The 24159-nt window shown below is 47.9% G+C and overlaps 1 protein-coding gene across 1 annotated transcript; it reads right to left on the bottom strand.

Moving 5' to 3' along the window:
* Positions 1-899: 899 nt before the first annotated feature.
* Positions 900-24110, bottom strand: LOC310922055 (sodium/hydrogen exchanger 6). Its single transcript, XM_083882360.1, has 16 exons — positions 23831-24110; positions 17684-17883; positions 17233-17310; positions 16516-16592; positions 15486-15598; positions 13815-13920; positions 11107-11248; positions 10774-10879; positions 10459-10547; positions 10127-10240; positions 8445-8556; positions 7930-8083; positions 7705-7735; positions 5648-5727; positions 4934-5039; positions 900-4142 (listed from the first exon to the last, which is right to left on the bottom strand). The coding sequence occupies exons 1-16, from the start codon at positions 24093-24095 to the stop codon at positions 3867-3869; spliced, it is 2049 nt and encodes a 682-aa protein (XP_083738486.1). The 5' UTR covers positions 24096-24110; the 3' UTR covers positions 900-3866.
* Between the last annotated feature and the right edge of the window lie 49 nt (positions 24111-24159).

Consider the following 24159-nt stretch of genomic DNA (forward strand, 5'->3'; position numbering starts at 1 on the left):
TTTCATAGCAAGAAAATAATATAACACCTTTGTCTCCTGTCCCATTGCTGTGACTTCCAGTAGCACAGGCCACCCACGACCAGCGTGACACCAGGCAAGCCCATCTCCGCTCACAGTTTTTGTGAGCTGCAGTTTCAGTTTTGGGACAGCCCAGCAGGACAGCTCAGGATTCACCACCCCACACAAAGGCCACAGTCCCTTTGGAAAGCAGCACAGACATCCCCTTGGCTGCCTGCTGCTATGGGTGGGAGATGTGTGTTACATAGGTATCAGGGCTACCCTCCTGCAGCCAGGCAGAGCTGTAACAGTGTGGTTTTACACCATCCAAGGGATGAAAGCTGTCCTTTGCAAACCAGAGCCCTCAGAAAGAGATTCCTGAAGTTTCTGAGGTGCCCTCTGCACTGAAGGATTGTAAAGCATTTGAACAACTTGCCTTTTCAGCAGGCACAAAAAAAATGGTGCGGTGAGAGTCAGAGGGCAGAATCACCAGCCAGGAGCCCAAGTGCAAATTCAACAGTCCCAGGGGATATAAAAGCCTGGGAAAGCTCAGGAACCTTGATTTTGCGAACACCCCATGGTGATGCCTCTATGCAGGTCCACTCACTGCCCCAGGGCTGGGAGTGACCAGCACTATCCCAGCTGGATTTGCTGCTCCTGGAGGAGCTTTTGGCAACCAGCACAGCTCTGTTCCCCAGCACTGTTCCTGCAAGGAAGGTGTGTCCCAGGAGCTGGGCTGAAGGCAGTGTGCACCCCAGCCCAGCTGCCCTCCAGTGCTCAGGGTCCAGCATCCATGGCTGCTGCCCAAGGCCATGAACAAACTGGTTTCAGAAGGTTAAGTTGCACGTCATCACTTTGCTGCAGATTTATTTCCATGTGAATTAATGAAACCGTACACACAATTCCAAAAAAGAAAAAAATCTTTTATAGGCCCATACTCCTTCTTTCACAGTACAATGCAACAGTAAAGGATTTAGTCAGTGTAAACAGGTCCAATAGTGATCATCAGCTATCACAGATCAGCTGCACAAACACCATAGCTATGGGATTAATGCCATTACCACATAAATAGACAGTACCAGTATAAATCATAACTTTACCTACAATGCTTTTTCATGTGCAAAAACCATGAAAATTCAATTTACAGAAGAAGGGCACCTTCTCTAAATCTTTGTGGGGACTGTAAAGTGCCTCCTCAGGGCTGTCTTATCTATTTGGCAAAGGTCTCAGGCCCTGATTCTCCAAGGTACCCTTAACTCCATCTGCAGCACAAAACCTCTGCACACCAGGCATTCCTGTGTGCTCTGCTGCAGCCCAGCACAGAAAATAATCATCTGAGGATTAATCCCATTCATTTATGAAATCACTCATGAATTTAAGATTAGATTAATTCATTGACTAAGGCTATTCGAAACAGTCATGGATATATTATATATGGATCATGACGTAACCCATAAAATCATCATTGGTTAACTTTTTTTCCTTTCATGTACTAACTGAACTGTTATTGGTATAAAAGTTGAGGCTTATGGGTAATGTGTTTGCAAGTTTACAGTGAGTGGATAAATTACTGAAGTCAAAGGGTCAGAGGAAGAGAGGAATGCTACCACAGCCAAGGGAAAACATCAGCTGGTGGCCACCTCACAGCAAATTTGCATCTCAGCTGGGAATGCCTGGGAGGGAGCCCTGGGGCAGCAAAACTGTCCTGCGCCCTCCAGCTGCACCAACTCTGTAAACTGAAATCATAGTCAGGCTATACAGGGAAAAAAAAAAAAAAAAAAAAAAAAAAAAGAGGTAGTTATTTATCATACCTCTTCAAAAAGGCAGAACGAGCAAAAAACAGGATGTAGAAGTGATGCAGTAAACCTAAAATCAACAGGTTCCTACTTTTTTTTTTCCTCCTTTTTTGCTTTTTTAAACACATGAAGTTAAGTTACAGACATCATATAAAATGCACACTCACTTTATGGAATTCCTGCACAGTAGGAAACAAAGGCCAGTGCTAATCCAACTTTGTTAACAGTGGGATGCCATTTACAGGTGCAAGGAAGATGCCCCAAATATACCCAAATATAAAGAGATCATTACACCCCTTCTAGGGAAGTCCTATGGCAACACTTACACATTTTGTTCAGAAGGAAAAATAAAGCATTTTCTTGGGGATAAACTGCCAAAATAATTATTGTTTCACATCCATAAATTTAAGGCAATGTTACTTAGACCTGAGAAAATGAAAAAAAAAAACCCAACCATGTAGATTTATTTTCTCAACTATACATATATACTTGAAACTTCAGGATTTTCTGTCTCCTCCAATTCTCAAGTGGTGCTAGGGAAAACAGCTGTGGGGACACTGCTCTGAGGTCTCAGGGTCAGATCCTGAGAGATGCAGTTTGTTCCAAAGACAGCTAATGGGAGCTGTGAGTGCTCAGACTCACCTGGCTCTCTTTCCTGTATTTTCATTTTAAATACCTCTGTTTAAGCCCTCTGGAGAGGGTTAACTCCAGAATAGACCTGTAACCCTGAAAGGTTTGTATAGCAGAACTGTAGATAAAATAGACAATAAAATTACATACAGTAAATTTCCATGATTCCCCCTTTCCAGGAGAAAAAAGATGTCAGGGTTAACAGTTTCACTGCACCTTTAGCCATTCCCCTAACTACAGAATAAATCCTTTAACACTAGTGTGAAATCACAAATTGTTCTGTGCTCTTCCTTGAAAAATAAAAACATAAATTAAAACCAAAATTCAACTTGCAAACGTTTCTCATTAAATGGTAAGAGACACAAGAAAGGTCAGGTGGGGACTGCAGACACACAGCATGCTAAGGAATAACCAAAGTACAATGGTTTCTGACTCTGTGGGAGGACGGACGGCTCCCCTTCAGTACCAGCTGGATGCCTCTGGAAAGCTCCGGAGGTACCCTGTGGATCTGCAGCCCTAAAGCTCAAGTTTGAGGCTGGCTGGGCTCCACAGCCCTGTGTGCAGCTGCAGCAGCTCTGCACACCTTGGCTACATCTGTGACTGCAGGACAGGGATTCACCCGTGCAAAAACACAGCCACTTCCCAAATGTGAAATTTAGTTGCCAAAAGAGAATTTGATGGCTGGTTCTAGAAAGCTGCTTGAACCACAGCTGAAAGATGGATTCAGACCTAAAATCTGTGCATGCCTGGTGTAGTTTCTGTGGGATTGCCTCCTTATCCTGAGCACAACTACAGACACCAACCATCCCTCTCTCCTGCTCCCATCCAAGCAGCCGGACACCCGCAGCCCTTGCTGTGAGCTTTGGCCGGGGTCTGCCATGAGCCCACTAAAGCAGGGCTTGGGCAGAGGGTCATTAAAAAGCAGAAAGTCTCCAGGTTCCCACAGTGAAACAAGTTTATCACCATCCACTGCCTGGTGAGAGGATCTGTGGGCAGATTTTCTGCTAATATCTCAAATGTGACTATCCAAAGTTCAGAAACCAAAAGAAACTCAACAATCCTCATCAGAGTAGAAAGCAATTTCCACTGCTCACCAGCAACTCCCTACCCTCCTCTCCCAGGTTCAAAGGATGAACAGGGAGTCACAGCTCCTTTACTCACCCACTGGGAACTAAACCCTTCATCAAGTCACACATTAACGAAGCTCACTGTGTGCAAAAGACTCTTACACTAAAACAGTTCCACCCTACATAGTGCAGCCAACGCAGTTTTTAACTTAAATTTGCAGCTTTTTCTTTACAAGTGCTTGGCAGAGAATATTTATATTCTTTTGACACCATATAAATAATATTTATACAGCTTAGACATTTTGAGACATGCATTAAACTTTAGGTAGTACATACTTCTTGATCACATATGCAATTACTGTCAAACTGAGCAACCTTACGCCGGACCGTGTCTCGCATTATCCAGGACATTTGATGGGGGCTCCGAATCGTCCATGGGCAGGACCAAGCGCGTTCCCCGGATCACGAGTTCATGATCCCCAAAAGCCAGCTCCCGGTCCAGGGCATCCTCCGAGCTGTTCCCCACAAACTGCTGGGATGCACCGCTGGACGCCACTGAGTCGGTGTTAACCGTGGAGTCCCCATACGTCAGGCTGATGTCCCCGTCATTCAGAATGAGGTCGGAGTCATCGTCCTTCAGCTGCTCTTGATTCTGGGGAAGAAACAGGAGGGAAGTGCTGTTGAACTCTTCCAGAATGGCTATTTACAATCACATGGTGATGATGACTGAGCAGAGACAGAGGGTACCGAGTCACAGACTCTCCGGCACCATGACCAGAACCAGACGTGACACACCCATCTCAGAGCCCAGGTGACTCAAACCACACAATTTCTCTGCAGACTGCCTAAAAGGGCTCTCCTAGCTCTCTTCTTTCTGGTGCCATAGCCAGGTACTCGGGGAATGCAGCATTTGTGGCTTTGACCAGATCAAATACTCATGAGCACAGGAATTGCATTTCTGACCCATCACGGACATTTCTGGTTTGTCAGGAAACCTGATGCTGATACTGTGCAGACAGGGCAAGAAGACTCCTGGCATGGACAGCTGCCACTGCAAGGGGCCCCTGGGCATGGCAATGCTGGCTACTTTTCTGGTTGTGAGTGATACAGCTGAAAGGGCTGCAGGAATGGCTCAGCTGTAAGGCTGGAAGCAAGCAGGGGATAGGGAATTGTGTGTCCTCCCAGCTGGGCCTGGGGAAGGACAGCTGTGACAACTTCATTGAGCCAGTCACTGAGGAACCACTATGAATACACCAAAAAACCCCTTCATGACCTAACAGCAGGCTGGAAAAGCAAAATACTCATGGGAATTAATTCATCCATAAGCCCCAATATCTGATTTCCCTCATGCTCCCATCTTGATGCTGCAGAGCAGCATCCTAAAAGAAACAAAAACACATCAAACTCACAGCACTGTGACAGAAAGGAAACTAAAGGACTCACCTCATACGCCTGCGGGCTTGTCAGGCACCGGGCAATGGGCCCACAGCACCCTGGGAGTGTGGTGGTCAGCGGGGGACCACTGTGTGTCAGGAGAGGCTTTAGATAGCTATGGAGAAGGTTAAGGAAAAAAGAGGAACAGGGCCATGTCGGTGAGTCAAGGGCTGGGAGGGCAGCACTGAAGGACTCGGCATTGTGAAGAAATCACAGAAAGAAAAGAAACACAAATGCGTGGAAGCACAGAAGTTGTAATGGTGTGCAATGAGAATGCAATCAAACACAGCAGGACACAGTCCTGGTAAGATGCTCAGCAGCATCGCTTGTCTCATCACCCTGTGCTCCTCAGCTTAACATCACTAATTCACAGCACAGCATCTGGAAGGGAGGAGAGGCACAGATCTACCAAGAGGGACTGCAAGTAAGAAAACCCCCACCCCTTCCTGCCTACACCTGCCCCTGGGATTAAGGACTCCCAGGATCCCAATCTTGGAGAGCTCAGCTTTGAATGGAACTGCTGCTGCATTCTCACTGAGAGAGGGTGGAAACTGTCATTTCTCGCAGCCACAGACATGAGCAGGTGCAAACCAAAACACAGCAATGTCATGGGAAAGCAAACACTGGCTCCTCTGCTAAGCAGGGAGCAAGTCATAGTCCCAGTGAGAGGTGTCCGGGCAGTGGGATCTGACATGGCACACACCGACTGCTGCCCAAGGATACTTGTGGTCGAAGTTGTACCACATGCGGAAAAGCCAAGCGCTTTCAGCCTTCGTGCTCCTCCTCTCGCTCTCTGGGACACCCTGTGGGAGAGGAAAACAGTAAAGGGGCAGGACAACATGCCATGACCTGGATCAGGGCCAGGAGACCCCATGGGACACTGGATTATCCCCAGAGGACACAAAGAGACACAGACTTTCCCACTGCCTCTTGAGAAGCCTTTGGGTTGCCATGTGTTTAAGAATGTTCACACCACAACAGGCTGCATTTAGCAGCATTCAACTGCCTCAGGGAGGTGGTATCATAGCACAGAGTGACCATTTTGCTGCTAGAGCCTTCCGGTGTCTGGCCCTGTTGGGAAAGATGAATCAGGGAAACCTTATAAATATGATTGCTTAGCAAAAGATTCTGAAAATATGAAATCTATAATCGAAATAGAAATGGAAGCTTACTTTGAGTTGTAGGATACTGAGTCTTAGTTACTATATAACCTGAAGACAATAGCCTAGCCAGCTGAAGGAGAATCCCTTTTGATTGAACAATACCTTTCTGCTGGCTAAGGGATCCAAAGGTCAATGTAGCAAAACAGAAAAGTCTAAAGAGTAGTTTTTAGAGTTTAAAATATAACACATGGTAATGTAGTAGTTCTTATAGGCTGTATGTAGATTCTATAGGATTTTGTGTCTTGTATTAGTTGGTCACTGTAAATTAGAATATTCATCACAAAAGGAGATATAATGTATTGTAACAAAGACCTTGCTCTCTTCCCTGCTCTCTTCCTTGCTCTCTTCCCCCTACTCTTGCTCTCTCCCCCCTGAGCTCTTAGCTCTCTTTTCCCCCTACTTTCTTAGCTCTCTAGCTCTTATCCCTGCTCTCTTACCTCTCCTCTCTTCCCCCTGCACTCTGACCCCTGCCACCTTGCTCTCTCACTCCCCTCTTCTTAGCTCTTACCCTCTTGCTATTTCTCCCTCTCTCTTTGGGACTTCCCTTCAGCTGAGGTTGGTGGCTGAAGGCAAGGCCCTTTCTACCCACGACCCTTGCAATAAAACCATGTATTCTAGAATATCTCAGGTCAGCAGAGTTCCTTGTCCCTGCTGTCCACGGATGCTCCTACATGGCCCCAAGGTTTAAAGTGCCTCAGAGCCAGCAGCTGCACCCAGACATCACATTTAATTGTGACTGACAGATCCAACCTCCATCAGATCTCGCCTGACACTGCTGCATGCAAATAATTGTGTGTTATGGGAACTCCAGGCTTCCTTTTAGTCAGAGAAAAAAATATAAAACTGTGTGGAGGGGACTGTGAATACAATTACACATTTCATAGAAATCTGGCTTACAGATTTATGGCCCTGGGCTGCCTGTCGCATTTGATGCTTTCTCTCCAGGAGGTGAACAGCTCAATAAATGGCTCTGAATAAAATGAACCTCCAAGGTGCGGAATCCACACTGAAACCAAGGAGAGCCACAGCCACAGCACGACCAGGCTGCAGACACATGAATGAGACAGCTGGAACTACCAGGCAGGAAAACTCCCAGGGCTGTGGGGCTCCAGAATTGATCTCAGTGTGATCAGTGGTTCTGGGGCTGCCACATAACTACCCACAGGAAAAGGGGGTAAGCAGGGGCTGAGGGTACCCATGGGTAAAAGTGGGGCAGAAGATGCTACATAAAATGAGTCAGTAAATGGTGTTTCTGTACCGCCCTGGACACTGGGACGAGGCAGAGCCTCCATGTCATGCTCACTTTGGGTTTTATTTCAAACCCAGCAAGGGAGAGACTGAATCTATTGCAGCAGCAATGTGGACTGACTAAACAGTCCAGCATTGCTTCTGTGCCCTTCCTTCCAGCTGAGTCAAAACAAGGCTCACAAAAACCAGAGAGCAAAGAAAAGTTGTGACTCCCACTGACTGCAAACTCTTTCACAGGGGGAGCTAAAAACTCCTCCAGCTGGAAGGAAGCAGAGCACAGACAGGCATTCACAGGGTCAGGATGTAACCCCTGCCCTGAGGGTGCAGTGCAAATTTCTTCTGCAGAGGTGCCCAGCAGAGCACACTCACCACATTCTCCTGATCCCCGTCCACACCGACCCTGTGAGTAGAGAAGCACAGTGTCACACACAGTGCCAGGGTGAGGAGAGAACAAGCACAGTGTCACACACAAAGCCAGGGCTGGGATCTGGGGGGAAGGACGGGATCTGCCTCTGGTCTCTGACACCCGAGCAGCCTGAGGCAAGGGCAGGCCGTGGCGGAGGCTGCACTGAGGCCGGGGTCCCCCACACTGACCGGATGTTGAGGCAGGACAGCATGGCTGTGGTGCCCCCACCGAACACCCACACCGTGAAGAAGACAATGAGCAGGGTGGTGCTGAACATCATCTGCCGGGCGTAGGTGGCCGTGTCACGGATGGCCAGGGCAAAGGCCATGGCTCCACGCAGCCCTGAGGGAAGGGAGAGCACAGGAGCTGTGTCAGCCCCCAGCACAGGCCACCAGCTTCCCACCTGGGGTTTACATCCTGCTGCCCCTCTGCTGGGACCACCAGGGGAGAACAGTGATGATTTTGTCACCCCTCTTTCTGAGCCCAGCAAGGCAAACCTTCCTCCTGCCCTATGCCATGCACTTGAAGCAGGACAGGAGGAGCTCATTCCTACATCTCAAACCACTGAGTCCCTTCCTGCCCAGCCTCCTCTCCAGACATTGTCCATAAGATATTTAGAGTTGAATAAGGAATATTTCCAGGTTCTCAGGGGCAAGGAAGTGCCAATGGGCCACACGGTCAGAGGAAGGATGCAGTAACGTACCAGCAAACATCATCATGTGCTGCAAATTCATTCCAATCTTATTTCTTCTCCCCAAATTCAGTAAAAATGACAATGGGTAAATATTGGCAGCTCTTCCTAGGAAGATAGCAAGCTGTATTTGCACATGTTAAGGAAATTGCTCTTCCTGTGTCTCCCATCACATCCCACCTGCATACAGAGCCAGTTTCTACTGCCCAAAGGAAACTGGGAGCTGCAGAAACACCGGTGCTCTGGCTGCAAAGAAAATAACCCAGCTCTGAGTGCTACGGCACTGTGGGAAGAGCAGGCTACTGCCCTGCTGAAACACAGCACACACTGCAATTCAGGAATATCATACAGAGACAAGCACAAATAAACAAAGATAATGATGAAAGGACATGTTAGACAAGTGAGAGGAGAGAAAAAACACCATTTCCCACAGTACACTCTCTGTTGCCAAGTCCATTTTGCACCCCAAGAATTATTTGTCTTCTGTGAAGCTCAAGTTTTCACAGCTATGACAACCCCTCTGACATTCCCCAGCATGCCACACTTCACAGCTGGGTTTAAAGCTTTAAGCCCAGTCCCATTCCCAAAGATTATTCAGCAAAATGAAAGCAGCAGCCATTGAGAAGGAAAAAAAAAATCTAATACTTTTTCTGTTTTCATAGTCTGAGAGATACAAGAATCACCAGCCCCTTCATATTGCTTTTTATCTTTGAAGCTGTGTCTTTTAATACCAGCAGCCAGATGGCAAAAATAATCTTGGAGCCAGTATTCAGCACAGCCTTGAATAATATGGAAAATGCTTCTAGCTTTTATGTTCTTTCCTGAACATCACAATTTGCATAAGAGATATATTTCATGGTCTCTCTCATGAATGAGCTATTTCATCAGCGAGTTAGCCAGTTCCCACTGAAGAGGCACAGCACAAAATTCCAATAGAACAGCCCAAATGATATTTCTCTGTTCTCCACCCCTTCTGCCCTACTGCAACCCCACAAAAGCTGATCAGGGAAATTCAGCTGAGCCTGCTGCAAACCCACGGACCAGCACTAGTAAAAACATTTTGTTTACCAGTATAAACTTGCATTAGTGCTGGCAAAGGGTGAAAATAATTCTGTACATTTAATTGTCTTTCCTGTGATGTGAAAAAAAATTCCTTCAAAATTCTTTTTTTTTTCTGAGACATATCAGGGCCCTTGTTCCCATTAGCATCAGCCTGCAGAACAGGAAATCCTTTCTCATTACATCATTCAGAGGCATCTACTGTAGCTGTAACTGTGCTGTTTGACCAAAAAAAGGCTTTTTTTCAGGGTTAACCAAGTGCACTAGCAAAGAAAAGAGGAAATAAACAGCTAAACCAGGCAGCCCTCCTTTGCAAAGCCCCTCCTGGTGCCACATGACAATGCCTGGCACTGGCATCATGGTCACATTGAATGATGAGTCCCGGCACCAGCTGATTCAGATGCCCACAAGAGGAGAGAAGACAGGGAAAAGAAAAACAACAGAAAAACTGGGAAAAGAATCTCTGTCTTCTTAAAATAACCAGCAAAGGCATCACTATATGGCAGAAATCCCCTTTTAAAAATAAAGCTAGACTGAAAAAAATACAAACCCACTCATTTGAATGAAAAACACAAATTGGGAATGAGGCACCTCTCCCTTTCTTTCTGTCTTATAAATTGGGCTCCAAAGGATACAAAGGCCCCCATCACAAAGGTAGGGTTAAAGACATGGTTCTGGAAGGTGAACAGTGCAAGTCCCATGTAGGAGAAGATGAAGTTTTCTGCCAAGAAATTCAGAAGTTCAAACAACTGAAAGAGGAAAAACAAATTAAAAGTGAGTTAGACATAATATAGATTTAACAAGAAAAGCATGTTAGCCCATCTGTCATACAATAAATACTTCTGCAGAAGCAACCCTAGTGAAATGCAGCTGTAAGAAGACAGATGCACCTAATTCTGGCTAGAGGGAAGGAAAAAATATTGAATTTGAAATTCAGAGAGGCTGAAGGGGTCTGACGAGTTCTCACCTGCTTAGTTCTGTGTTGGGACTCTGTAGATAAGTTGTTATAGGTATAATGGGCCTGTGTAATCCCACAGAAGAGCACAGCCACCACACCTGGGGAGCAGAGCATCACATAAGACTCCTGGTCAGGAAAAGGGAGCTGAGCTGCACCCCAGGCCTGTAGGGAACTTAATGCAGTAACCCCAGAACCCAGAATCATTAAACTTCCGCAAGCACAGGGAGAGCCCCGGCTACAACAGATACTGAGAGAAGCAAAACTCAGTGGCCCCACCACCCCTGCAGATCTCCATCCCAGAGGCAGGGCTGTGCTGGAGCTTGCCTGTAAAGCCACAGGCTTCAGCCAGCAGGAACGTGCTCCAGGACATCAAGAAGAACAAGCCAGTCTCCAGCAATGGGAACTCCCGAAGTTTGGTGAATTTGGTGACGTTGCAGATGGTTAAGGACAATTTAGAGAGACACTGCAGGCTAACAGCATATCAAATCCAATTGTGTATCACAGCTACACAGTCTGCCCCTAAAAAGGCTATGGCACTGTCCTTCATTAATTTAGGAAAAAAAAAAACAAAACATCTGGGTGAAATGCAGTGCAGCAAAAAATAAATAAGCTGTTATGCAAACACTTTGAAAAAAAAACAAAAAGTGAAAAGGATATTAAAGCTGTCACAACTCCAGTAGCTGCTCCCATTGCAAAAGATCCACTGAATATCCCCAGGAAGATCCCGATGGACTTGAACATTGCTGTGACATCAAATGTGTGGCTGTTGTCACCCGCTGGCTGATATGCAACTATTGAGCTGGAAGAGGAGGGAAAGCACAAGAACAAAACTGCTTAGTCTGGAGGGAGAGGCACCTCACCATGCTACACGAGCCTTGCAAAGTGCTACAACTGCTGCAAACGCTGAGCCTGAGGAACCAGGGAGACACAACACACTGCAATCCCCTGGGATCACAGTGTGTAGTGGCTGCACATCCTCCCTGTCCTGGGGAGTTTGGGATCAGCCACCCCACCTAGGCCTAGATGTGCAGTTATTCCTGGACATTAGAGAGCAGGGGACCAAAGCCCATGTCTCATGTGATGTGTGGTATTTATGGTGGTATTTGGAGGGCTTTGGCACCAGCTCTCTGTAATGCCAGGTGCTGTGGGACCACAAAGCATTCAAGTGGGAAGCTTCCATTTCTCCATCGAGGCAGCTGACGTGAATGTCCCTCAGAGAGCTGTGTTCTGCCACATTTAACATGCACTACATTTAGTTTGCACTGCTCTGAGCTCCAAAGTGCAATACCACAGCGTAGCCAAGGCAGACAGGGCCATGCACAGCAGCAACACCATTCTCTGAGTCCACCAGACCTCAACAGACCTTTGTGATGAGATAGCAAACAGGTCTGCAGTGCTGATCCCATCTCTCAGTCTGCTCCCTCCTAACTCCTGATGAGCTGAGCCTTGCATTAGCCATTCCATTGTTCTACCTGGAAAGGCTGAGATACAGGGGGGGCCTTATCCAGCTCCTAAATTCCATTTATCAACTCCTTACATCACTTTCCTTGATGCAAACTTACTGAAAACATTAACTTCCTAGTTAGCAAACCCTTGACTCACTCTGTTAAAACTCCTGGATGTGAACTTTAAATGTTTGCTGTTTAATCTGCTGAGAACAGACACTTACTGCCTTGCACACACATCTTGCAGCTTTCTCCCCTAACTACATACCAACATTTTCTGCAACACAAATTACAAACCTCCCCTTTCCAACACATTGCAGGTAATTTCCCTTGCTAAACTTCCCTGCTTTTAATACAGCTCATTTTACAGCTCTTGATTTCCCCTGTTGCTGCCCATGGGGCTTCCTATGGTGTTTAATCCCTATGAATCCTCCCTTTGGAAGAAGCAGGTAGAGATCCTGCAGCTGCATTTACCCCTCTGCTCCCAAACTGCAGCTCTGGCACCTCACTGCCCACCAGCTTTCGTTTCTGGGTTCAATTCCTCTTCATCCTGCAATAAGTTCTAGCTGCCAAACCACACCAGGCCAAGACAGGAACAGAAAGGCACAGATCTTGCTCCTTAACCACAGGAACAGACGTTTGCCCAGGGCTAAAAGCAAGCAGGAGAGGAGCCTTGGGGCACCTAGACTGGGCAAAAGATACCGAAGAGCCCAGCTCCACATCCTGCCCACAGTGCTAAGGCAAAATAAAATAACTGCTGAGTGAACTTGGAGCTGCTGCCTTGGTGCAAATTATCTTGTTTTGGGGAGGGGGTGGACAGAGCTCAGCTTGTGGAGAGAGGAAAGCAGGAAATCAGAGCAACAGCTACAGAGCTGGCACTGAAGCAGAGCAAGAGGCAAATCACTGTGGGCAGTGCCGTCACCCACATGTGCCAAGATCCACCACAAATTCCATTACTTTAAAGCTGAATCCACTCACTCCCATCCAGAACCTACCAACACAGGCTGGAAGACCCCATCCCCTCCTCACTCATGATCACTTCTGAAACACAGTCTGGCTGTGCAGCGTTTCCTCTCGCACCAGCAGTGACACATCCAGCAAAAAAGCCAGAGTGAGCAATAGAAAGAGTTCCAGAAGCCTCAACAGAAACACTCAATTCAGTAAATACAACACACAGCTCACAGTGTGTTGCTTGCTGCCTCCACTGAAACCCACACAACCAGCATGCTGGAGTGACAAGTACTCCAGAAATATTTTCTCCATTAGTCTTAGCTATATGTTAAGCTGTCACCATTGCAGGTATTATATATTACTGAACAAATTCCCATGATGACAACACAGTGAAAACGCAGATAAAATATGTCCTGCATGCAAAGGACATAAAATATTAAAGAATGTAAAACATTCTTTAGAAAGGTAGCAAGTTTTCCATGTGTTCAGTCAAGGGCATTAACTCCAGCTGTAAGAACATTAACTCCGAAGTGGGGAGAGAAAGGAAACAGCTGCTTTACCAGCTATTTCCACCTAAACAAAAGCAGGGATTTGTGGGTGGGAAGCAATGCAGGCAGGAGCAAAGCCATCAGCAAGGAGTTTCAGTGGGATCTTGTGGCTGAAAAGCAGATGTGGTGCTTTTCTTGTTTCAGAGGGACATAAAAACTTCCCTATGAATGGGTCAACTGACCACAGAAGCAAAACAAAACCATTCATCATGCAGGGGGAAGCTGTAAGGGCAATCTGTAATCCCAAGCAGTGGTAACAATGAGGACATGCATCAGAATGTCACTACAGCTTTTTGGGACGCTTAAGACGCTCTTGCAAACATCCATGTTCCTATTTTACAGGAGCAAGGCTGAGTGGCTCCCCCCAACTCCTGACATGTAACACACATAACAATTCTAAATAAAAACAGAAGACACTTACGAAGACAGCACTATGGCAACGGCATCATTGAGGACGCTTTCGCCAAAGAGAAGGGCATACAGCTCAACATCAACCTGGAGTTCATGGAATATGGCAAGGACAGTCACTGACAAATAGAAAAATAAAGAGACATTCAAAAAGGTGCTGTTATTTTGATGTAATCAAAGATCAAACGTCCTTTTTAGAAAGCTGCCTTCCTGCACATCTGTGCCACTGCTGTGATGGTGCCAGCCACCCCCTGTGCTCTTTGATAGTCTTCCTTCTGCTCTTTCAGATTTGGATTTGATTCATCATTTCCCTCCTCCTTTTACTAAAACACATCTTGACCTATTGAATCTTTTGCAGGCAGACATAAACAAATTCTGCTCTGAGCTTCCCAGGGTCTGAGCTCATGGGCTGGGCCACAGTACCAGGCTGACATGAGCCACCGAGCTGTAGGGATGCCGCTAGCTTGGAGCATCAGGGAGAGCCTTCCTCCACCTGCAGAAGGCCAGAAGGATCAGGCTTGTCCAGGATGATCACTGCCTTTTCTTTCCATTCCTGATACTCTGAGAGAAATCCTTGGATTCAACACATTCTAAGTGCCAGCACAAACACACAACATTTCAGACCTGACTGGAAATAGCCAGGCAATGGCTCAAACCCCATGAGGAGGTTTCTGCGATTTATGGCCACATGGCAGGGATCAGGGCTCCCTCGAGCTCTTCCATGATCCAGCAGCTCCAAGAGGATAATGGAAAGCAGCAGGTTTTGCATATCAGCCTCGCAGAAACATCACAACATCCAAAGCAAGCAAGATGTAACACATGGTGCATTGGGCACAATTCAGGCTGAAGGCTGAGCCAATTCCAACCAACTTCTGTGAGTCTTTTCAAATGGCACTCAGGGCACACTGAGGGGGGTTTAACCCATTTATGCACAGGGAAATGCTCCATTTCTACCTGTGAAATCTTCTTGTTCCTATTTCAAGCCCAAAGAAGGGACGCCACACCAACAGCTCATCTGCAGCATTTCTAAGCATTAGAAGATTTCCAGCCCTGCTCAGCAAAGGGCAGGAGCAAAGAGAGGCCTTTTTGTGGCCCTGTGTTTTTACATGAAATGAGACCATGCAAGTAAACAGCTACCACATACAAGCTATCATGAACTAACTTTGATTTAGTTGGACAAGGCATGTTTTTCATAGTTTTGATTTATAAAGTGCATCAGTAAACCAAAGTGTCACTACTGTCCTCTGTACTGCTCATTAAGGTGTCTCATTAATCTAATTTCAATTAGATTAGCCCCTGCCAAAATCCAACCAAACTTGAAGCAGGAGAAAATAGCTAAACTAACTAAAACTATCAACTGAACCCTCCCCACATTACACATCTTGTTCTGCAACAGCTGCTGGCACAGGGTGGCAGAGACACAATGCCAAACCCCAGCAAAGTCAAGAGAGAGACTGCCTAGGACTTCGCTCCAAACAAGGATTCAGGAAAGAAGAGGTTTGGAAGTTGTATTGCACATAACTGAAGAAAATTAAAAGGCACAGAGACAAATCTGACCTCTAAGAATGTCACAAATAAATTAAGCTCCAAAATTCAGGAGGGAACTCGCAGGGGTTTCAGACTTTCTTCCCCTCTGCCCCACAACTCAAACCAGGCCAAAATGTAGGGAAAGCATGCAACATACCTGGGTCAGTGGCCGACATGATGGCCCCAAACAGGAGGCAGTCAGTGAAATAGAAATCTCCCCCGAGCTGTCCAGTGACTTTCATCAGCGCCACGCAGCCATACACAACAGAGCTGGGGATCAGAAGAGGCAGTTACACATCTCTGAAATTCATTAAAACAACATTTATATGGGCTTGGTTTCCCTGAATTTACCAGATTAAAGCTATCCAAATGCCAGAACACCAACGAACTGCATGGGATGCACTGAGACTGGTGAAACCCCAGGGCCACGATCTTGGAGGTGAATGCTGGACCAAACACACCAAAGCACCCTCTGAACTGGAGCACAAACATGGTGCCAACAGGGAACTGGGACCAGAACTCCTCCAGGAGTACAACATGGCTAAAGAAAAGCAGCAGCCAGGCTTATGGGGTCACACAATCACTTTGCAGTGCTGCACATTAACACAGTTCAGTGAAGTCACCTTGGATTGACTCTGAAATAGCCAAAACTTTCAGTGAGGAGCAGATAACACAGATGCTGAGTTTGCTTGAATCCACTGGACTACAATGGAAAACACCCTATGTCAGCCTGTGTGCTACTATCCAGAATGGAAACCATCCAGCAGCCTCTGCACTGAGGGATAAACAATTTGAAACATCTGTGCTCACTAGACACCCACCTTTATGATCCTGCCCTCTACTCTTGTGCCTCAAGTTTATGAGGGCTTATGCTTTCAATAATTTGAAGTTGCTGATTTATCAAGACAGTTTTTGCTGAAGTGTGAAACTTTCCTTGCCATGAATAACTATTCTCATGGGATGCTCAGATGCTGAGAGAGCACTTCACAATTAGACAGCAACCACCCTGTCCACACAGCAGAAGTTTGCACAGTAAATAGTATTATTTGCTGCTGCTGAGCAGCAGTAGCAAAGCCTGTGTGACCTTTCCAGGCTGGGATTAGCAGCTTCAGCTCCAGGCTCAGAGCACTTCTCCCAAGCACAGTTCAAACCCCTGTGGAAGAACCAGACCAGCTCCATCTACTCACCCAATCACCAGGCAGGAAATGGCAGTGCCGAGGAAAGCATATGCCAGGATGGATCCCAAGTTTCTGAAGAAGTGCCTCTAACAGGAGAAAAAAACCAAAAACTGAATTATATTTTGCTAACAATTTATTTCAAGCCTGCACAGACACCCATAGTGTCCACAGCAACTTGGACCCAGCTCAGACACCACGAGCTCGACAGGCACAGGGTGCCCAGCACAGCCCAGTGTCAGACCAGCAGTTAATGCAGCATTAATAAACATGAATGTACCATTTTATCATACCTGGGTGTTTAATAAGGTGCTATTCCAAGTCCTGGGAACTGATTTCCTAACCCAGCAGCATTCTTCCTTCCTTCTCCCGCAAGCTAAACTGCATCATTCTCCTTTCCTTTCAAGTCAGCATTTCAGAGAGCTGCTGCTTTCTAAAACCTTCCCACACTCCCATGTGCTTGGAAAGCTGGGATGGCTGAAATGGCCTGGCTGACCCCAAAAACCCCTGCTGGAAATGGTCGAAGTCACTGACCCTTCCCGGGACAGAGGGGCAGAGAAGAATGATGGGCACTCTCAGCTCTGCCTCCCACAATCCCATATTTGCAGGGTAAAACCATACCCACCCCCACAGCCTCGGCCTGATGAGCAAGCATTAAAGCACTCGCAAGTATTAAAAATTCTCTGGAGGCAGAGGAACTGAAAACATTGGCACTGTAAAGGCACATACCCTTTTCAAGCTGTAGCCTGCATAAAATATAATGGGAGGAAGCAAAATGTTGAAGAATACTTCAGGATCAAAAGTCACCTGTTAAGAAAGAAAGAAAAAAAAAAAAAAAACCCAACAGTAAAATGATTTGTTAAAATTTTGCAAGACAAAACACAAATAAGAAAGTAATATATGGAGGAAGCCCTGTACCCCCACCATGTGAATCCTGTTGGATCAACACTGAGGGTGTGTCTGGGATCTTCTGGAGACAAATCCCAGAGTCTAAACAGCTTAAATTAAGATGAGCTAAAAATAGAGCTTAATTACATTGTGTTCAACATATAAATCACTGCTCATCACAATCACAAGTTAAAAAACCAAAATAAAAACACTTAATCTAGCATGTCCAGGACCCATCCCCATGGAGGGAGTGGGAAGCACCGCTCACCTCTCCAGTCACTGCCTCCCTTACCTTTCTCAGCATCTCATTATCCTGGACGTTGTTGAGCTCCTGGGTGCTGATTTCCCCCTTCAGGGTGTACTCATAGAACTTCCCACTGACATTCACCAGCAGCGTGGCCGGGCTGGTCTGCACTTGGCAGCTCAGGGTGACGTTGTTGACGTCACTGGGGACGTGGATGCCGTAGCGCAGGACCACACCAACCAGGACACCTGGGGAGGGACACAGGTCTGTGAGATCAGCCACGGCAAACCCCCAGAATGATCCCTCTGAGCATGGATGCAGCACCAGGATCCTGATTCCCTGCTCAGCTGCTGAGCACAAGCACAACACAATAACTGCCTGTGTGAACTGAACCATCCTCGTGCCCCATGAGACAGGCAAACGCTCTGTACTCATGGGAGTTTCTAACACAGCCATGGACAAGTCCTGAAGGATTTGAACCACGCAGCAATCAGTCAGACCCTCACTCCAGGGCAGCAAACAGCCAACATCGAGGGCACACTGGGCTTTTTAAGGTGAGTACCTTGCACTGCTGGGCCAGGTGCTGCTCACATATGTCCAAACTGTGCCCTTTGCACCTTGAAATCTGACATTGATACATTAAAGTCTTCATTTTGGCAGGGATTAAAGATGATACCTAGCAACCACTCTGAACACTCTGAGGTTGGCAAGCATCTTTCCTAAGGTGCTGCAGCACCATACGGCCTCCTCCCAGCCCTCCCTGTTTATATAAAACCACATTTTGAAATATAAACATATATAAACTGTTTCCCAATCCAGGCCAACCACCCAGATCTACTCCTTGCCCCTGCAAACTTCAGCTCTGCACCACAAGCAGCAGCCCCAGGGCAGTCCCGTGAGGCAACTCTGCCTCCAGCTCAGCTGCTAAGTAGGGGCATTTTGGGGTTAATTTGCAAGTCAGCAATTTATAAGGCATTTTTCTTTTGTTGTCTGAGGTCTCAAATCCAGATTTGAGTGTGTTGAGCATTCTGGCAGAGTGTTTTGACATCTGCAGGCAGGAGGAAAGGGGTGCCCCACAAGACACCTTTCCACATAGCCTTCAGCAAAAAAGGGTTTGGAAACTCCTTGATTATGGTGGCCCCGAGCTGCCACAGAAATCCTGGATTTTAATCCCATCTCTGAATCACACATTTATGAAAAGCTTTCAGACACGTGGGAACTAAACACAGACTGCAACGCTCTGAAGGCTTCTCCATTTGCCTCCCAGGATGCTCCTGTTCCTTACTGCTGCCTCAATTAAGGCCTTGCTCTGTGCTTTCCTACAGGCAGGGCACAACCCCAACTGAAGGGAACACCCAACTCTTCCTGTGCCACCCCCTCTCGGGGAGCAGAGCCTGGGCAGGACACTGTGTGGCCACAGCTCAGTCAGCCTCTCCTGCAGCCAGTTCCTGATCTGCCACCCACTTTTTGATTTCTCCTCCCTTGGCCACAATTTTTCCAGGACAAGATTTGTTATTTTTCCCGATGGTGAAAAGAAAAGCCCTTACCTCCCGTCTCAGGGGGTGCCACATACAGCAGGGCCACCAGAGCACTCAGGCCACGAGCACAGGCAGAAGAGGTGGCTGCACACAAAGTCACCCCTGCTGACCTAGAACAGCTCAGCTCAGGGACTGGACAGACCCAAAACCCTGGTCTAATACAGCACTTTGCAGCACAGGTGAGCTAAAAGGCTACAGATGCTTTTAAGCCATGCACCATCAACCAGGTGCTCACCACTCTGGGCTTTATCGTGCCCTGAATCACCCCAACAGTCACAGAACAGTTCCCTCTGAGCACAGCCAGGCACCATCAGCTCCAGCAAAGAGAGTTCAGGGCATGTCACACTGTGCAAAGCAGCTGAGGGCTGCTTTTACACCACCATCACTTAGAGGGGACACCATAAGTAATTCTTTAACTTACTTCTTCTGCCAGCCTCTGCTCCTGTGATCTTCCAGCGCTCCAGAAATAAAAGTGTAGAATGAATGCAAGTATGTCAAGCACATCATGATGCCATAGCATGTATTTACAGGAGCATGTGGGAGTGGCTGCATGGCACCACAGCACTGGGACAAAACACCCCATTTTCCTTTCACCCAGAAGATGACAATCCTAGAGGTACCATGGGAAACAACCAAAACCCTTTACTGGGATAAAAGTAGTTTCAAAGGGTTATTTACATCTGCTTATGGCTATTAAGGTACACCACACTTTGCAGCCCTTGAGAACTACCTGGGGTGACTTCTAAAAAGTTTCATCTTAAAAAAAAACCCAACTATTTCAGAGGTTCATGCAGGAATCAGAAACCAGCAGCTGCCCACCCTTGCTCAGATGGAAGGAAACCCATCCAGCAACCCCATTAACACCCAGGCTAAGCACTGTGAGATGAGAGGCCTCACAGGAGGAAGGAGGGACAGACAGAAGGAGTCACTGCTGTGAATTCAGAAGGGATCCTGACTCACTCACCTCTCCACTCTTAATCCTTGTCCCAAAGCAGTGCTACATCTGATAGCATCCCTGCTCCTCTGCCATCTTCTTATCCAGGCAGCTGTTCCTGGCCCTGCATGCCAGCCAAGCTCCAGACAGGGCCAAATTCCCACTCTGGTCAGGAATGGGGTAAAGGAAAAGGGACAGATAAACCTACAATATCTGCCAAGGACCCCTGTTTGGGAGTCCCAAAATCAGACTTTTTGTTTTGCTCAGTAATAGGCTGCCTGGGAAGCTGCCAGGTGGGGAAAGACACCCATGTGCAAATACACAAATGCACAAATTGCTCCTGGGCACTGAGTGTGACCCTGCCAAGGGCCCCAGCACAGAGACACTGTCAGAGTTACCTGCAGGGAAAGCATCCTGCTGCTCTGCTGGAAACCAACTATTCTACCAACACTAAATGGCCCCACCAGCAGCCCCTCCTGCCCCTGGTGGATCTGATCAACCCTCCCTATCCAATGATGTTCACGGGAGGCACTTGGGATAAACCTAACATGGTTTTCCAGACACCAAGCCCAGGCCTGAGCTCAGGCTCCCTGGATCAAGCCCAGGGGACCCTGTAGGTGCTCCTGGTTCTGACAGGCTCTTAGGAAATCATTCAGACTCTCCTGGCACTCTCAGAGCCCCAGCAGCAACCTATGAGCCAGTATTGGCATGCTTTTGCTGCCAGAAGTTTTACAAAACTAAACCCTGGGAGGGAGCTGAGCTGAGCAGAGGGAACCCAACACTGAGGAAGCTGCCAGCTGAAAGCTGCAAGGAGTTGAGAAGCTGAAGGCAAAGCCAGCAAATTAATTGAGTTCTTTTATGCAAAGTGCAAGAGATTATTTTCATTGCATTTCTCCTGACTTCATTAAAAAGAACAAAAGCCCATGGGCTTTTTTTTAAGGTGCTGTTGAACATTTCCGAGATAATGTTTTAAATGAAGACTAATATATTACCAAACCCAGCACTTAACAACAATGGAAGCAGACAGGATCCCCAGGTGAGCACTAATCTGGACACCAAAAGGAATGAAAAATATAACAACTGAAGACATCCTGACAACAAGCAGTTTGGACACACAATCCAGGGGCCAAGTGAGAACAAATGCAAGGAAACTAAACTTCTAGAGAAGCTCCTGCACATCCACCATCAGACTCTGAGAAGAACTGAAACAAAATTGTTCAATTAATCATTCTAAATGCTGAGCACCTCAGATGTGGGAACCTCATTTTAAACACTGAAATGAAGCTTAAGGGCTACTAAGCACCTATTGTCTATCACTGTGAAATTACTCCTGCTGCTGTCCAGCTCTTGAACATCAGCTCTGAGCTGACAGTGTGATTTGCACGATAGAAATCCACCTGGAGCAAGAGCTTATAACTTCCAGTAAAAACAAAGACAACAAGGAAACTGATGTGTTTTGTCAAAAGAGATATATGCAAAAGTTTTGACTTAGTTGTTGGGTTTTTAAAACAGAAAAAGACAAGCTTTTGCAAATTGCTTCTCTTGTTCAGATTTCAGGGTCTGTTTTGCAGCCCCTTCCACATTTTCAGTGAACTTCCTTGGGGCTAAAAGCACCACAGGGAGACAGGGATAGCGATACCTCCTTTCTTCCCTGCAGATTTTAAGTTGTCACGGTAAAACAACAGCATCTCACCACTCCTTGGGAATTACACATCCCTTTTTCTATGGCACCTGCCACTACCTGAGAAGCAAATGCCAAAAGCCTTGATACCAGGGAAAACTTGGCATTTTCTGCATGATCAGACAGGTGACTACTGATTTCACCAGCAATTCTCTAAGCACAGTCTGCAGAAGAGCAGACAGAAAAGGTGCATTTTATGGATCAGCAGGAGACTGAAACAACCCAGGTTATGCTCTGAGAATAAAGTGAGCACTCAGATAGGTCAGGGAGAGAGGATAATCAACAGGAAGAAATGTCCAGGAGAAGAAGGTGGTTAAGGGCAAGTGTGAAAGCATGAAAGGAATAGAAAGTCGCATGTTGGGAGCTCTGGGGCAGCAGGAGAGAGACCTTCCATGCTGGAAATATGTCCTCCCACAGCATAGCTCCTGTCCTATGAGGTGACCATCCCCACCTTGGGCAGGAGGCCAGAAACATCTGAACCCTCCTGAGTGGTGGCTGGAAGGAATCTGAAAATGCAGAGCAGTATTTTGTGCCCCTGAAAAAGCAGATCAGTATTTCGTGCCTGTTGGCTGACGCAAGTGTCTCCACCCCTTCATTTGGAAGGACACTTCTAATAAACTGAAACTTGGGATCACAAAAGCCAGTGGTCCAAACAGGTCAAGTCACAGCCTTCAGATCAAAGCTTTCTGCTGGGTGGGAGATTCAGCCACGTCTGACTCTGTGTTGTCACACATCACCCCAGTCAGCAAGGGCCACACAGAGGACAGACACTAACTACAGCATGCAGCAGATGTCTTCTCAATCCTAGATTCAACAAACCTTCCCTAGATGTGGATCCATGGCCACATTAATCACTTCCCCAGCACACCTCCCAGTCCTACTTTGGTTGAATTCAAAGTCATGCCAGATAACCCAGGGAGAGCCATATATGGCCCCTCCATACCCTGGTTCAGGCCACTTCACGAGGCCATGTCACCTCAGTAAATCACAGGCCACCATTAAAACACAAATGTCTACAGCTCCATTCCACTGACCCACAGCCTTGCTCCACTTCCTGTGGGAATACACGTGGGGCTCCTCTCCAAGAGGTCCTGTCACAGCAGAGGAGGATCTCTAAAGGTAGGGGCTTGTGCACACAGGTCCCCAGGTAGCAGGATAGAAGGCTGCTGGCTCTGCAGGCCCCTGAGCATGGCAAAGCGTGGGAGAATCCCCCAAATGGCCTCTCCACTCTTCTTGGGCAGCTTCTGGAAATCTGGATGCTCCAAACACATGTTGGAAACACAGCCTCTGGCCCCAGCATGTGATATCACAGGATCACAGAATGGTTTGGGTCAGAAGGGGACCTTGATGATCATCCAGTTCCAACCTGCCTGCCATGGGCAGGGACACCTTCCACTAGACCAGGTTGCTCAGAGCCCCATCCAACTTAGGATGCAAGGCTCCCAACCAGTGCAACAACTGGTCTGTGCTGCCCCAAGTCCCCACTCAACCCTGGAGCAGGTAAGTGGGATCTGCCAGTGCTTGGTGACGTGGTAGCCCATGACCCTGCCAGATTCACCCTGTGAGGCTGTCTGGAAAATCCCAACCAGTTCCTCACTGCCAGAGATTTGGGAGTAACTGCCCTCGAGAGCCCTCCATATCTAGGGTATGGAAAACAACCAACCCTTCCTCCAGCAACACCCAGATAAGGCTCGGCACGGGACACGGCAGGACGGGGCTGTCCTGGTGACACAGCAGCGTCCAGCTGCACCCACGAGAGGCTGTGTCGTGTCCCCCTGCACCCCTTCGCCCACCAAACCAGCCCTCGCAGCTCCTCGGCCAGGGGCCACCAGACACTGACCCAGAGAACGATGCGCTGCTGGCCCCCACTCGTGCTGCCATGGGAGTGGGCGGCCGGCAAGCACCCATCGCCACGGCTGGCCCAGCGCAGAGCCGGGACTGCCCGGGATGGGGCTCCCGGCACCGGGGGCAGCTCCCGCACGGGTTTCGCAGGGAAGGGGTGCCGGGGCGGGGGATGCCCGCCTGGGGCGGGCGCCGCTCACCGTAGATCATGGCCAGCCCGGTCTCGTGGAGGAAGCGAGCGCGGCGGTGCTTGAAGAGCCAGATGGTGAGGATGGTGAGGGTGAGCAGCAGGATGAAAACCAGCAGGTTGGCGCTGTCCTGACGGTGACTCTCCTCCGCCGCCTTCTCGGACACGATCTCCTCCTCCAGCGCCCCGGGACGCGCCGCCGCCGCCACCTCGGCGCCCGCCGCCCCCCACGCCCACAGCCCCGCGGCCGCCGCCAGCACCGGCCCCGGCCCCGCCATCACCCCGGCACCGGCCCGGCCCCGCCGACACCAGGAAGCGGCTCTGGGCGCAGGCGCCGGGGGC

Source organism: Zosterops lateralis (assembly GCF_965231275.1).
Source record: "Zosterops lateralis genome assembly, chromosome: W".
Taxonomy (NCBI): domain Eukaryota; kingdom Metazoa; phylum Chordata; class Aves; order Passeriformes; family Zosteropidae; genus Zosterops; species Zosterops lateralis.